This window comes from Cyclopterus lumpus, chromosome 5, assembly GCF_009769545.1.
Source record: "Cyclopterus lumpus isolate fCycLum1 chromosome 5, fCycLum1.pri, whole genome shotgun sequence".
Classification (NCBI taxonomy): Eukaryota; Metazoa; Chordata; class Actinopteri; order Perciformes; family Cyclopteridae; genus Cyclopterus; species Cyclopterus lumpus.
This window is the reverse complement of record NC_046970.1, coordinates 24,451,610-24,466,905: the sequence shown is the minus strand read 5'-3', so window position 1 is coordinate 24,466,905 and position 15,296 is coordinate 24,451,610. Positions and strand designations below refer to the sequence as shown.

The 15,296-nt window shown below is 48.9% G+C and overlaps 1 protein-coding gene across 1 annotated transcript in view; it reads right to left on the bottom strand.

The window, feature by feature from the left end:
- Positions 1–1,829: 1,829 nt before the first annotated feature.
- The window catches only part of pmepa1 (prostate transmembrane protein, androgen induced 1), a 28,946-nt gene continuing 15,479 nt past the window's right edge, over positions 1,830–15,296 (bottom strand). The window contains exons 2-5 of the mRNA XM_034533362.1: positions 7,410–7,564; positions 4,804–4,857; positions 4,295–4,710; positions 1,830–4,092 (exon numbers count right to left, since the gene is read on the bottom strand). Of these exons, the coding sequence (XP_034389253.1) occupies positions 3,786–4,092; positions 4,295–4,710; positions 4,804–4,857; positions 7,410–7,564 (932 nt within the window). The 3' untranslated portion in view covers positions 1,830–3,785. The remainder of the gene's footprint in view (positions 4,093–4,294; positions 4,711–4,803; positions 4,858–7,409; positions 7,565–15,296) is intronic.

Genomic DNA, 15,296 nt, shown 5'->3' with positions numbered 1-15,296 from the left:
AACATGTTTTTACAGCTTTAATATTTTTGGGGTGAACCGTCCCTTTAAGAGGTGTCTCAGTTGACGTGCTTTACCGCCACTTAAAGGAACAGAAAGCTGAAGGGATGTAAAGTGTGTGTGTGTGTGTGTGTGTGTGTGTGATGACTTCACCTGTGTGAGTAAATGTGTGATTTGTCCTCCTCCCTCTCTCTCTCTCTCTTTCTCTTCCTCCTGTCTTTTTTCTTTTGTCTAGTTTCTACTCTCTTAGTACCGTCAGCCAGCGCAGGTTCTTTTTTTTCGATTGACACACGTTTTTTTTCAAAAAACTATCAGAACTATGGTCTGTTTTCCCAACCGGCGCCGGTCCAGCCTTCTCGTACCCGCTGCGAACCCTCGAGAGGGAACCGAACCACTTTCATTAAACAAAACAAAAAATAAAATAAAAAAAGGGAGCAGCCCAGTTCACACACAAGTAAAGCACTGAAAAGAAAAAGGTTATAAGTTATAAGCTGTCTGAACGTGTGCTGTTACTGGGCTCACTTCAAGGTCAAAGGTCAAAGGTGATTCACGCTTTGATTGATTCACTCGTCTCTCCAGAAGCTGCTTTGGGGTCAAGAGATTGATTTCTTTATATCGTGATTTTGTATATATATATATATATATATATATATATATATATATATATATATATTTTGTGTGTGCTTGTCATTAAATACAATGGAAGCAAAAGGAGAAAGTGAACAGCGAGGAGGCGAATCACCAAGAAAACGACTGACTGATTATTTGTCATTTTCTCGTGTGTGTGAGAGAAGTTAAAGGATTTTAATCTGAGAGAAGTTCTGTGAGTTTGTTCCCACGTCCCTTAAAAAAAGTTTCTCTCTTAAGTTTTCTCTCTTAAGTTAAACAACTGAGAATGTTGGAGGGAAAAACGGCCGCACCTGTATTTTAAAGATATTTAATTTTTTTTTTTTTTTACAGAATCCTCAAAGGCGCCTCAATCCGGTCTGTTGCGCAATAGAAAGAAAAAAGACACCCGTTATCCACGGGGGCCGCGACACTCTTTGAGTTTAAAAAAAAAGAAAATGTAAGTAACTTCAAACCGTCTTTTTAAAGGGCCGCTCGGCTCGGTGACCCCGATGTGACAAGAAAAGGGACGTGAGGATTCACCGTGTTGTAGAACGTCTTTCTCTTTCTTTTTCCTTCTCTTTTCTCTCTTCTCCTCGGGTGGGGGGGGGGACAAAGTAAAAAACGACTCGGAGGGGGGGTTTTGGTTCGGCCCCTGTGGAGGGCGCTGTTGCATAAAGGCTGGACACTAGAGGGCGCCGTCGAGTCGACTGGAGAACCTCAGACCAGCCGGTTACCAGAGGTTCCCAAACACTTTTCACACAAAGAAGCAACAAAAAAGACAAAACATTTTTTTAAAAACTAGCTAATATTCTACGTTCGCGAGCTGAACTTTGACCTTCGGGTCTTCCAGAGACACGACAAAGAGGACGAGTTGCTGTCAACACTCGTGTCACTTTTCAACACTTCTGTGTGTCTTAACTTGCGACAACTCGCCTCGTAAGAGTTCTGCTCCAGAAGTCAAAAACATCCACCACAGAAGAAGAAGAAGAAGAAGAAGAAGAAGAAGAGTACAAATGAAACCTTTGATATGTTTCTGCTTTTGCCCATTTTTTTGGGGACTGTATATTAATTGAGCCAAAGTTCTGCTTCAATAAAGAACATTTAAAGCAATTTGAAAGACGAAGAAAAAAAAAAATGTCGGTAATAAAAAACACCAGCCGGTGATTCCAGGTGGTGGGTTATAATTAGCCCCCCCCCCCTCCCCACCCCCCACCCCCTTTGAAGGATGTTTAAAGTTTTGGAGCACAACTCTTGTTTTCTGTGCGGCCTCTGAAGGTTCTGTTCTGTTCTGGAATATTAAATAAAGGGTTCTGCCGCTGGCTGACGGAGGATTGTTGTCTCTTTCCTGGTGCAGTAAAGTGCTCAGAGATGCCTGCGACAGCGGTGAACTCACCAGAGGGCGTGTGTGTGTGTGTGTGTGTGTGTGTGTGTGTGTGTGTGTGTGTGTGTGTGTGTGTGTGCCAGACACAGCGGTGCACAGTCAGCATATCACTCATATAGGGGCCTCCCTCCTTCTGCAGAGCTCCACAAAGGGAGGATCTGTCTCTCTCTCTCTCTCTCTCTCTCTCTCTCTCTCTCTCTCTCGTCACCAGATGGAACCATAAAAAAATTTAAAAATAAATAAAAATCTGACGTTCAACACGACCCACTGCTCACGTCTCACGTTGTCGTGATTAGCTCGGACTTTTGTTTCGACGGGACAAAGTCCGATGGACTCGTGCGTGGAGGTGGTGACCGCCAGATTTTGGGATTGGCTCACGATTCGGGCCAATGGGACGAGAGAGAGAGAGAGAGAGAGAGAGAGAGAGAGAAGCAGAGTTTCTGATTGGGCCCCCCCCCCCCCCCGGGTGAGCCGCTGTGTTTTCTCGCTCTCTTTACGCGTCGACGGGACAGAGCTCCTTCACAATAAAAGTCTCTCCCACACGTTTCCATCTGCGCATACTAAAAAAATAGTGCAATTCTTTTCAGCAATTATATAAATAACTCGCAAATTCGTGCTTTTGAGTTTGCGTACGTGTGTGTGTGTGTGTGTGTGTGTGTGTGTGTGTGTGTGTGTACGCGTGTACTCAAAAAACTGTAACACACACCGACACGTAGGCAGCAAAAATGTTCAGCGTGAAAGTCGGCACCCCAACAGATTAATGATGTTTTTCTTCTTTCTCTAAAACTAGACTCAAACATATAAAAACAGAAGAAGAAGAAGAAGAAGAAGAAGAAAAAACAAGTACTAACTTTACTCTTACGAATCTATCGAGTTTAGAAAAATACCCCTTTACGTTCTGTTTCACTCTCTCGTCAATCATATTGCGGTCTTGAACTTTGTGCAAACCTTCTTCAGGAAACGACAAAATAAAATACAAAATAAAAGAAAGAAAAAGTTTCGGTCGTCGTGATCTGAAGACGCAGGCCGAAAGGATCATCGCTAGGAAAACTAAACCTGGAAGAGCCAAGAAGGTTGAAACGCTTCGCCGTTCGCACCCCGAAAAAAAGCGAAAGACGAAAAAACTACCGAAAAATGTTCTATAGGAACAAACAGAACGAGTAAATATTTATAACGCGTGAAGTTCGATCAGTCTGACGGAGGAGGAGACGAGGGGGAGAAGGATGCTTCTGGTATGCATCCTTCTCCCCTTCTTTATGCACCCTCTGCCCCTTCCTCCTTCGGACATCTTCGTCATCTTCGTCATCGTCATCGTCTGAAATGAGAAGCCGCGGAACGGGAAGTGTCAAGATTTTATCTCCCGTGTCCGTGCTCTGCAGGAGTGATCCGGTTTCCAGGAGTTCTGCTGCTTCCCGGTTTCCCAGGTTCCCAGTCCTGGTCCCGGGTCTCCAGTCCTGGTCCCGGTCCCCAGTCCTGGTCCCGGTCCCCAGTCCTGGTCCCGGTCCCCAGTCCTGGTCCCGGTCCCCAGTCCTGGTCCCGGGTCTCCAGTCCTGGTCCCGGTCCCCAGTCCTGGTCCCGGCGCGTTGGAGTGAGGAAACTGTGAAACTGACCTCAAGTCAGCTACGACGACAACTAACGCGAACCAGCTCTTAAACCATCTCACCATTCGACAAGGTAGTTTCCTCATTGGCTGCTGGACACAAAATCCTGCCCCCTGCCCCCCCCCCCACACACACACACACCTCCACCTCCTCCTCCCCCCTCCCTCCGTGGGCGAGGGAGGGGGGAAGCATTACTGTCACACCCGCTGGGGCTTCTGGGATTTCTCCTTCGCGTTCCTGGCGTTCCTGTTGTCCACGCTCCCCCGCTGCTGGGGCGGCGGTCGGAGCAGGCCGTGGATGAGCGAGGACGAGGACGGGGGCGGGGCCGAGACGGTCCGGTGGGCGGGGCTCAGGGACGCCGGGTGGTAGTAGTGGCCGATCACCTCGCTGTAGGTCGGGGGGGCGCCCTCTGCTCGAGGGCCCTGCTTCTGGTGCCGGGACAGGGCCTCCTGGGCTTCGAGCACGCTGACGCCCGAATGGACGCTCGGAGGCGGGGCCTGCAGACTGGAACAACAACAACAACAACGACAACAAAGGGGCCGTCAGTAAAAAACAGAGGAACAAGAGGACGACATAGAGAACAGTCGGGCTGAGGGAAAGGACGTAGGAACAACTGGACCAACAGTCGCTCCTACGTCCTTTTTCAGTCTCTGACGAGGCCCCATTTAGACCACAGGAACCTCATGTTTAGCCCCCGTTCCTTTACCTGGCCTGCAGACAGGAGCTGGACGGGTGGATGGGGTGCGAGTCGAACACGGTCCGGTTGGGCGGCGCTCTGACCGACTCGCGGTTCAGCTCCATCTGCTGCTCGGGGTCGCGGAGCTGCAGGGTGCAGGGCCCCTGGTAGGGGGGGGGCTCCTCCCCGTCCGAGAGGCAGATGGTGGGGGGGAGGTCGATGAGGCTCTGGGGCAGGTAGGGGTACGTCGGCTGGAAGCGACTCGGCGCGTACGTGTGCTGGAAGCGCTGGGACTGGAGCGGAGGCAGGGACTGGGACTGGGACTGGGACTGGGACTGGGACTGGGACTGGGACTGGGACTCGGACTGGACGTGCTGGGGCTCCCGCTGCAGGTAGGACGAGTGGGCGGCGCCGCGGTCCGGAGGCCGTGGGTTGTACACCTGGTGCTGTTGAGAGGCAAAGACACCGGATTGAAGCCGCGTCGACGCCGCGAAACGACCACTTCCTGTTCCGACGACGCTCGGCGCTACTTCACTCACCTCGTTTAGACCGCTGTTCGTCGCCGTGGCAACGGACGACCACAGACTCCCCTCCTGAGAGAGAGAGAGAGAGAGAGAGAGAGAGGGTTTCACTTTGATTTAAACCCATTTACCAAACAGTATATCACATGTGCATTTATTATCAGTTCATACCTGTTATCATTAGAGTGCTTTGGCAGCAAAATATTGTTTTTTATTTCACGTCAATAAAGCTGATTTATTTAAAACGGATAAAGTGAAACTCATGTGACAAAGTCGTGACACGTGTGTGTGCGTCTGTGTGTGCGTCTCTGTGTGTGTCTGTGTGCGTGCGTATCGTCTGCTTAACGTTTTGACCACTAGAGGGCTCCGCTGGTGCACGACAAACACTCAGTTCTCAAATGTCAAATGAGTCGTTTCTGTTTAATTCATCAGAGCGACTTTGTCACGACTTTGTCACGTCTTTGTCACGTCTTGGTCACGTCTTTGTCACGTCTTGGTCACGACTTGGTCACGACTTGGTCACGACTTTGTCACGACTTGGTCACGTCTTGGTCACGTCTTTGTCACGTCTTGGTCACGACTTGGTCACGACTTTGTCACGACTTGGTCACGTCTTGGTCACGACTTGGTCACGACTTTGTCACGACTTTGTCACGACTTTGTCACGTCTTTGTCACGACTTGGTCACGTCTTGGTCACGACTTGGTCACGACTTTGTCACGACTTTGTCACGACTTTGTCACGACTTTGTCACGACTTTGTCACGTCTTTGTCACGACTTGGTCACGTCTTGGTCACGTCTTGGTCACGACTTGGTCACGACTTTGTCACGTCTTGGTCACGTCTTGGTCACGTCTTTGTCACGACTTTGTCACGACTTTGTCACGACTTTGTCACGTCTTTGTCACGTCTTTGTCACGACTTGGTCACGTCTTGGTCACGTCTTTGTCACGTGTTTGTCACGTGTTTGTCACGTCTTTGTCACGTCTTTGTCACGTCTTTGTCACGTCTTTGTCACGTCTTGGTCACGTCTTGGTCACGTCTTGGTCACGTCTTGGTCACGTCTTTGTCACGACTTTGTCACGTCTTTGTCACGTCTTGGTCACGTCTTTGTCACGACTTGGTCACGTCTTTGTCACGTCTTGGTCACGTCTTGGTCACGTCTTTGTCACGACTTTGTCACGTCTTTGTCACGTCTTGGTCACGACTTTGTCACGTCTTGGTCACGTCTTGGTCACGTCTTGGTCACGTCTTGGTCACGTCTTTGTCACGACTTTGTCACGTCTTTGTCACGTCTTGGTCACGTCTTGGTCACGTCTTTGTCACGTCTTGGTCACGTCTTGGTCACGTCTTGGTCACGTCTTGGTCACGTCTTTGTCACGACTTGGTCACGTCTTGGTCACGACTTTGTCACGACTTTGTCACGACTTTGTCACGTCTTTGTCACGTCTTTGTCACGACTTGGTCACGACTTGGTCACGTCTTTGTCACGTCTTTGTCACGACTTTGTCACGTCTTTGTCACGACTTTGTCACGTCTTGGTCACGTCTTTGTCACGTCTTTGTCACGTCTTTGTCACGTCTTTGTCACGACTTTGTCACGTCTTTGTCACGACTTGGTCACGTCTTGGTCACGTCTTTGTCACGACTTGGTCACGTCTTGGTCACGACTTTGTCACGACTTTGTCACGTCTTTGTCACGTCTTTGTCACGACTTGGTCACGACTTGGTCACGTCTTTGTCACGTCTTTGTCACGTCTTTGTCACGTCTTGGTCACGTCTTGGTCACGTCTTTGTCACGACTTTGTCACGTCTTTGTCACGACTTTGTCACGTCTTGGTCACGTCTTTGTCACGTCTTTGTCACGTCTTTGTCACGTCTTTGTCACGACTTTGTCACGTCTTTGTCACGACTTTCTCCAAAAGTCTCAGAACGTCGCAGAAGCAGCTGGAAGCTTCTTTGCTTCTTTAAACACGTCTGGAGGGACCTTTTCAAAACTTCTTTTTACTTTTATTTTATTTGTTCTCCGGCTGTTTTTTTTTTTTTTTGCTGCCTGTCTGCATGTGTGTCAGTGTGTCTGTCTGCTAATCCAAAATTAACTGGGACAATGACTCCCCTGAGCTTATCCTGAGCGTGTGTGTGTGTGTGTGTGTGTGTGTGCAGGATTATGACTCATCCTTTACTCATGTCTTACTTGCAGACGGGAGCCACACACACATCAATGATTCAGCAGCAGGTGATTCAGGGAGCGCAAGTGAAGTCGTATGTTTGTAGAGGCCTCAGGTGTGTGTGTGTGTGTGTGTGTGTGTGTGTGTGTGTGTGTGTGTGTGTGTGGGTCTGTGCGTGTGTTTCCTGAAATAGTCGCTGTGGCCCCTTAAGCAAGAAATTAGTCAGTGTCAACGCTCGCCTACGGCGGCGTTTATTCACTCAAGGAAAAAACACCCCGAATACACAATCGTGGTGTTTATTTTTCACTTCTTTGTCTGTTTGCGTCAGTTGATTTCCACCCTGAAATCACCATGGTTACCGTTAGACGACGCCTTCGTTATAATAGTCTTAACGTCGGTACTTTTCCAACAGGAGGCGTTCATGCGAAGGCGTAAAAAAACGTTTTTTCCGACTTACGTTGGCCAATGGCAGGTGTCTCCTGCGGGCGGGGGCGTGTCTGGAGAGGAGGGAGCGTGCCGATAGGCGGTAGTGGTTCAGCAGACAGGTGATGACCACCACCATCACCATCATCACCACCACGATCACCAGGATCTGGACGAACTCCAGCTGGGCTGCAGGGGGGCGACACGGAGACACGGGGTTCGTTAGTTAGTCTGCGGGCTTCTGAGAGAAAAATGACCCCGGCGATGAGGTCACGGTGATGTCACGGTGATGTCACGGTGTTGTCACGGTGATGTTACGGTGACGTCATCGAGGGTCGAATCAACTACGGGTTCTTCTGGCTGGAACATGGTGAAAAGACTCTATGCTGTTGCATGATGGGAAGTGTAGGATGTAGTTTATTGACTAGAAGTCAGGAAGTCTTGTACAAAGCAAAACACTTTATTTAACCGCTCACTGCTTAATAGAAAAATAAATAAAAATAAATGGACGTAACTTTTCTTTCTTACCCCGAAGACAATAAACTTTACTTTTATTTTTACAGCATTATATATATATATATATATATATATATATATATATATATATATATATATATATATATATATATATATATATATAACACAATGCTTCATCCAACAGATTAGGAGGAAATAAAGAGAATACGTGAAGTAAAAGTCAAGAACATAATAGCAGAATAGTAAAAAAAAGAATAGTTAAAGAAAAAAATAAAGAAAACATGGACAATGTAAGAGTTTTAGAATGATAATTAATATATAAAGAAAAGGAAAAATGCAATCTGCAATTGCAGATAAATGAAAAATGTGTCCTATTCACTCAAAGATATTAAATTAAGACTCATACTAAACCAACAACAGCGATGGACCTTTATTTTATAGAATTATTTAAATTTATCCTTAAAAACCGACCCGACAACAAGGTGTGTGTGTTTCTGTGAAAAAAGGTTTTCAGACACAGTCCAGACAGAGATGTAGTCCTTATGTAGATGTCAGGGTGTCACACACACACACACACACACACACACACACACACACACACACACACACACACACACACACACACACACACACACACACACAGCCAGACCAGACCAGACAGACAGACAGGGCTAGCTTTGTTTAGAGGCAGCCTACTCCAAAACCCCCTCTTCCTGCATCCACCACCCCCACTTTCACACACACACACACACACACACACACACACACACACACACACACACACACACAAACGGGGCACTTTCTCACACAATTTTTTTCACTTTGAGCAGGCGGAGGTCAGGGCCGAAAAACATTAAGTAGCCTGTAGACACCACGCACACACATGCACACACACACACACACACACACACGCACACACGCACACACACACACACACACTGCAGACTGGTTTCCAGACGGTTCACACCAGTTGTGACAGTTCTTCTGATCAGCTGACTGTCACACAGCGGGCAGACAGTCTGTTTCCGACCCCTTGAGACCATTTCATGACCTCTGAGTGAATCCATTCACACGGTTGGATTCTCTCTGAAATCCCTAAAAAAAATAATAATCGCTTATAAAAACCAGATTGAGACTCCTGCAAAGCGTTTTTTTCGATCGATAAAAGATCGAGAGGCCCGAAACACGATCCACGAGTTCAACGACTCGAGCACCAAACAGTCGGCGACTGAAAACGTGACCTCTGACCCGGGGAGCAACTCGAGGGCTTCTACTTGCGGACGGTGGGGGAATCGAACCTCCGACCTCGCGGTTACCCGGCGTGAACGGCAGAAGCATTCAGGGGTTAAATCCTCAGGAACCTGCGGCGCTTTGCAGGCTTGACTCGTCGATCGGCCCCATTTTGATTAAAACAACTCACAGCTTCTGTCAATAAACTAATCGATGAATGAAACATCGTTTAAAAGAAGTCCCGTTTGACGAAACTCACCGCACAGCTGCGTCTGAACGCAGTCGTCATGGTTGTGGCGGCCCGACGACGGCTGCATAGTCCCTCCGCTCACACTTTGTATTCCTGGGCCGATTATAACCGGATTTAGCTGTTGTTGTTGTTGTTGTTGTTAAAATAAAAATAAACTTTTTTAAAAAAAAGGGCCAAACGTCGCCCCAGTTAAACTCCGAGCTACGTGTCCCCGACACGACGTGCGTCCTCGCCGGGTGACGCTCTCACTCTGAGGTCCGACCCGGCTTTGTCTGCTGCTTTTCTCTCACTGCACATTCCCACACTGTCCACACACACACACACACACACACATTGAGGAACCAGCTGACCGGACCCCCCCCCCGCCCCCCTACCACCACCCAATAGCTGTGAACAAAAGGGGTCAATGTGAGGGAGGAGGGGAGGAGGAGACAGGGAGAGAGGGGGAGTGGTGGGAGCGTCTGGGAGACACAGATGGGTCAGAGGGCCGGACGGAATAATGATGAGAGGGGGGGAGGGGGGGGTTAAGGAATTTAAAACTTTGTATTTAATAAATATTTAGGTTTCGATTACTTTTTTGATTTAAGGGCCAAAGATATTTGTAGTCGTATTTATTTTGATGTAATATTTAATTTCACACTTGCAGACGCGTTTCGTCCCCTCGTCCTTAAATATAAAAACTTTTATTTAAAATGAAATCGAGAGAGCGTCTCGCTTTAAAACAAAAGTTTGCTGGCAAAATAAAATTCAAGCACCTAAAATAAGTTTTGTCTTAAAAAACACACACACACACACACACACACACCAAAAGGATGCACTGAAGGAAGCAAGGGAAGACGCTGAGCGACAGGAGAGACAGTGAAAAATAACACACACACACACACACACACACACACGCATACAGACGCACACACACACACACACAAGGGAACATAAACAGACAAAAATAATGAAACATAAACAGATCACATTCCTCTGCTTGTTATAGAGAAGTGTTATTGTAAAAGGCGAAAGGGAACAGACACTTAAACACACCGTGGTGCCAGCCTCGCCATCTGTGTGTGTGTGTGTGTGTGTGTGCGTGTGTGTGTGTGTGTGTGTGTGTGTGTGTGTGTGTGTGTGTGGGCACACTGCCTGCTGACAGCTTGTCCGTCTCTCTGTTCCGTCAGCTGGTGCTGAAGTTCGTCTTTCAGCCAAAACACTCCGACAACTCCTTTCCTTTCCATCTGCCACTCCTCTGGTTGTATAGAAGTCTATGCTTCATGTGTTGAAGCTGCATTCTCTCTCCTGACCACCAGGGGGCGACTCCTCTGGTTGTATAGAAGTCTATGCTTCATGTGTTGAAGCTGCATTCTCTCTCCTGACCACCAGGGGGCGACTCCTCTGGTTGTATAGAAGTCTATGCTTCATGTGTTAAAGCTGCATTCTCTCTCCTGACCACCAGGGGGCGACTCCTCTGGTTGTATAGAAGTCTATGCTTCATGTGTTAAAGCTGCATTCTCTCTCCTGACCGCCAGGGGGCGACTCCTCTGGTTGTATAGAAGTCTATGCTTCATGTGTTAAAGATGCATTCTCTCTCACCCCCCCCCTTCCTATTTTTCATGCTCTCCCTTTTCCCTCTACTGCTTCTTCCTTCTTTCATTTCCTACGTCCTCCCCTTCCTCCCTTACCTCACTCCTTCCATGCTGCACCCTAGCAGACATCGTCTTTACGTTCACGTCCAGATGTTCCTCCATTTTTTTTAAATAACGCTTCTTTCGTGACTGCAGAGGTTACGAGGTCTTTTATTTGAACGGATTCTTTTTATTTGTTCTGCAAACATTGTATTAATGTAAAAACAGCTGCGTGTTCCAGAGTCTCTCTACTTGAAGGCCAAAACATTATGTTGTTTAACCCTTTTTTCAATTGAGATTTTGGGTTTAAAACTATAAAAAGTAATAATAGAACTGTGTTGCCAGGCAACGACTTGGTCAATGTTCACCCATCGGCTGTTTTGAAGCTTCGAGTTCGTCATTTTGTCCGTCGCCATCTTGGATTTTCTTTGCAACAGTAAACAGGAAGTGACCGTACGGCTCTGGTAGCGACCTGTCAATCACCTCGTAGCCCCGCCCTAAAGCATCCCCTGCTTTATGGTCTGTTTGACTCTAAATGACCATAATTTACTAAATGAACATCACGCTGTATTGAAGAAGACTTGAAACTAGAGATTGAGACCAACAACTAATGTTTACAATGTTTACTGAGGGAATAAATCAAGAGAAGTAGAGTCATTTATATAGACTTCTATACAACCAGAGGAGTCGCCCCCTGGTGGTCAGGAGAGAGAATGCAGCTTTAACACATGAAGCATAGACTTCTATACAACCAGAGGAGTCACCCCTGGTGGTCAGTAGAGAGAATGCAGCTTTATCACATGAAGCATAGACTTCTATACAACCAGAGGAGTCGCCCCCTGGTGGTCAGTAGAGAGAATGCAGCTTTATCACATGAAGCATAGACTTCTATACAACCAGAGGAGTCGCCCCCTGGTGGTCAGGAGAGAGAATGCAGCTTTAACACATGAAGCAAAGACTTCTATACAACCAGAGCAGTCGCCCCCTGGTGGTCAGGAGAGAGAATGCAGCTTTAACACATGAAGCATAGACTTCTATACAACCAGAGGAGTCGCCCCCTGGTGTTCAGGAGAGAGAATGCAGCTTTAACACATGAAGCATAGACTTCTATACAACCAGAGGAGTCACCCCCTGGTGGTCAGGAGAGAGAATGCAGCTTTAACACATGAAGCATGGACTTCTATACAACCAGAGGAGTCGCCCCCTGGTGGTCAGGAGAGAGAATGCAGCTTTAACACATGAAGCATAGACTTCTATACAACCAGAGGAGTCTGTATAAAACAAAGTTACTAACAGGTGTTGTGGACTTGAAGAAAACCCCTGAATGTTGCATTATGGGAAGTGCGGGAGTTTTGGAGCTTGATAGGAACTAACGGTCAGGATATCTCGGCCTGTTTTTCTCCAAAGTCTGCTCCTGCTGTGGGTGAGTTACTGACCTCATCTGACATGATTTACAGTGGTTTTCACTTTGCCCAGTGAAACTTAAAAGCAGACCAAACTGTATTATTATTATTATTATTATTATTTTAAAACGTTCAAAACGTTTTCACTTCTCGGCCATGTTGCACGAGAGAGACTTCAGGTCCGCTCCCTCCCTCTGTGGCGGCGTCTAGACAGGACGAGGCTGGCGAGCAGGCAGACTCTCCACGGTTAATCTGAAGCAATTAGCTCATTTGTCATCCGCCGCAGCCTTCTCTCCTCCTCCTCCTCCTCCGCATCCTCGTCGTCCTCCTCGTCCTCCTCCTCCATTCAGCTAAAGGTCACCGGCGGTCATTGCCGAGTCAGATGGCTCGGAGAGAGCAGACAGACAGAGAGAGAGAGTGAGGGGGGTGGGGTGGGTTGGCAGGAGGCAGGAGGCAGGAGGCAGGAGTGGAAAGGAGGCGAGGGTAGGAGAGAGGGAGAAAGGAACGAGTGGAGGGAGAGGAATGGAAAGAAGTAAGGGAGGATGCGTGCGTAGGAAGGAGTGGAAGGAGGGATGCTGGAAGTCAATCAGAATTAGGGGTGCTGAGAGAGTCGAGTGTGTATAATCGGGCTAAATGCCTCAAGGCGGTCATGTTTTTTTATGTTTTTTTTTTTTTTAGCCATTAATTTTTAATCCGGCTCATCGCACAGAAGTTTATAACGACGATGACTCGAGACGAACCTCTCGTTGCCGGGTTCTGCGTGACCGGATACCCGTAGACCCTGTTTCAGTACGGCGTGGCTGATTACGGTCCAATCACAGAGCTCTCCACAGGAGTCTTGTCTGTCTTTGGGGTATTTTTTATTCTTCTTTATTCACTCCAACGTGTCCGCGAGCTGAAGTAAAAGAACGTTTTCCTCACATGACATCTCGCGACCTCCGATCGAGTTTGCCGCGTACTTCACCATCACGCAAGGATTTGGATGTGTATGAATTATATCCAGCGAGAGCCTTCATGTTGATGATTAACAGACAGGAAATCTGAGTAAATACTTTTTAAATTGGCCTTTTTTATCATGCCTGGTTTTAAAGAGGGGGGGGGCTCTCATCCCTCCTTCTTCCTGCACCAAATGGAAGGAGAGGATGAAGGAAACGAAGAGAGAAAATAAAAAGTTCTCGAAGGACGGATGCAAAGACGAGAGAAACGATACGGGGGAGGCTGCAAGAGAGGAGAGGAAACGAGGGGGGAGGCTGCAAGAGAGGAGAGGAAACGAGGGGGGAGGCTGCAAGAGAGTGAGGAAAAGAGGGGGGAGGCTGCAAGAGAGGAGAGGAAAAGAGGGGGGAGGCTGCAAGAGAGGAGAGGAAAAGAAAGAGAGGAGAGGAAAAGAGGGGGGAGGCTGCAAGAGAGAGAGGAAAAGAGGGGGGAGGCTGCAAGAGAGGAGAGGAAAAGAGGGGGGAGGCTGCAAGAGAGAGAGGAAAAGAGAGGGGGAGGCTGCAAGAGAGAGAGGAAAAGAGGGGGGAGGCTGCAAGAGAGAGAGGAAAAGAGGGGGGAGGCTGCAAGAGAGAGAGGAAAAGAGGGGGGAGGCTGCAAGAGAGGAGAGGAAAAGAGGGGGGAGGCTGCAAGAGAGGAGAGGAAAAGAGGGGGGAGGCTGCAAGAGAGAGAGGAAAAGAGGGGGGAGGCTGCAAGAGAGGAGAGGAAAAGAGGGGGGAGGCTGCAAGAGAGAGAGGAAAAGAGGGGGGAGGCTGCAAGAGAGAGAGGAAAAGAGGGGGGAGGCTGCAAGAGAGGAGAGGAAAAGAGGGGGGAGGCTGCAAGAGAGGAGAGGAAAAGAGGGGGGAGGCTGCAAGAGAGGAGAGGAAAAGAGGGGGGAGGCTGCAAGAGAGGAGAGGAAAAGAGGGGGGAGGCTGCAAGAGAGGAGAGGAAAAGAGGGGGGAGGCTGCAAGAGAGAGAGGAAAAGAGGGGGGAGGCTGCAAGAGAGAGAGGAAAAGAGGGGGGAGGCTGCAAGAGAGGAGGAAAGAGGGGGAGGCTGCAAGAGAGAGAGGAAAGAGGGGGGAGGCTGCAAGAGAGAGAGGAAAAGAGGGGGGAGGCTGCAAGAGAGGAGAGGAAAAGAGGGGGGAGGCTGCAAGAGAGAGAGGAAAAGAGGGGGGAGGCTGCAAGAGAGGAGAGGAAAAGAGGGGGGAGGCTGCAAGAGAGAGAGGAAAAGAGGGGGGAGGCTGCAAGAGAGAGAGGAAAAGAGGGGGGAGGCTGCAAGAGAGGAGAGGAAAAGAGGGGGGAGGCTGCAAGAGAGAGAGGAAAAGAGGGGGGAGGCTGCAAGAGAGGAGAGGAAAAGAGGGGGGAGGCTGCAAGAGAGAGAGGAAAAGAGGGGGAGGCTGCAAGAGAGGAGAGGAAAAGAGGGGGGAGGCTGCAAGAGAGAGAGGAAAAGAGGGGGGAGGCTGCAAGAGAGGAGAGGAAAAGAGGGGGGAGGCTGCAAGAGAGGAGGAAAAGAGGGGGGAGGCTGCAAGAGAGAGAGGAAAAGAGGGGGGAGGCTGCAAGAGAGGAGAGGAAAAGAGGGGGGAGGCTGCAAGAGAGAGAGGAAAAAGGAGGCTGCAAGAGAGAGAGGAAAAGAGGGGGGAGGCTGCAAGAGAGGAGAGGAAAAGAGGGGGGAGGCTGCAAGAGAGAGAGGAAAAGAGGGGGGAGGCTGCAAGAGAGGAGAGGAAAAGAGGGGGGAGGCTGCAAGAGAGAGAGGAAAAGAGGGGGGAGGCTGCAAGAGAGGAGAGGAAAAGAGGGGGGAGGCTGCAAGAGAGGAGAGGAAAAGAGGGGGGAGGCTGCAAGAGAGAGAGGAAAAGAGGGGGGAGGCTGCAAGAGAGGAGAGGAAAAGAGGGGGGAGGCTGCAAGAGAGAGAGGAAAAAGGAGGCTGCAAGAGAGAGAGGAAAAGAGGGGGGAGGCTGCAAGAGAGAGAGGAAAAGAGAGGG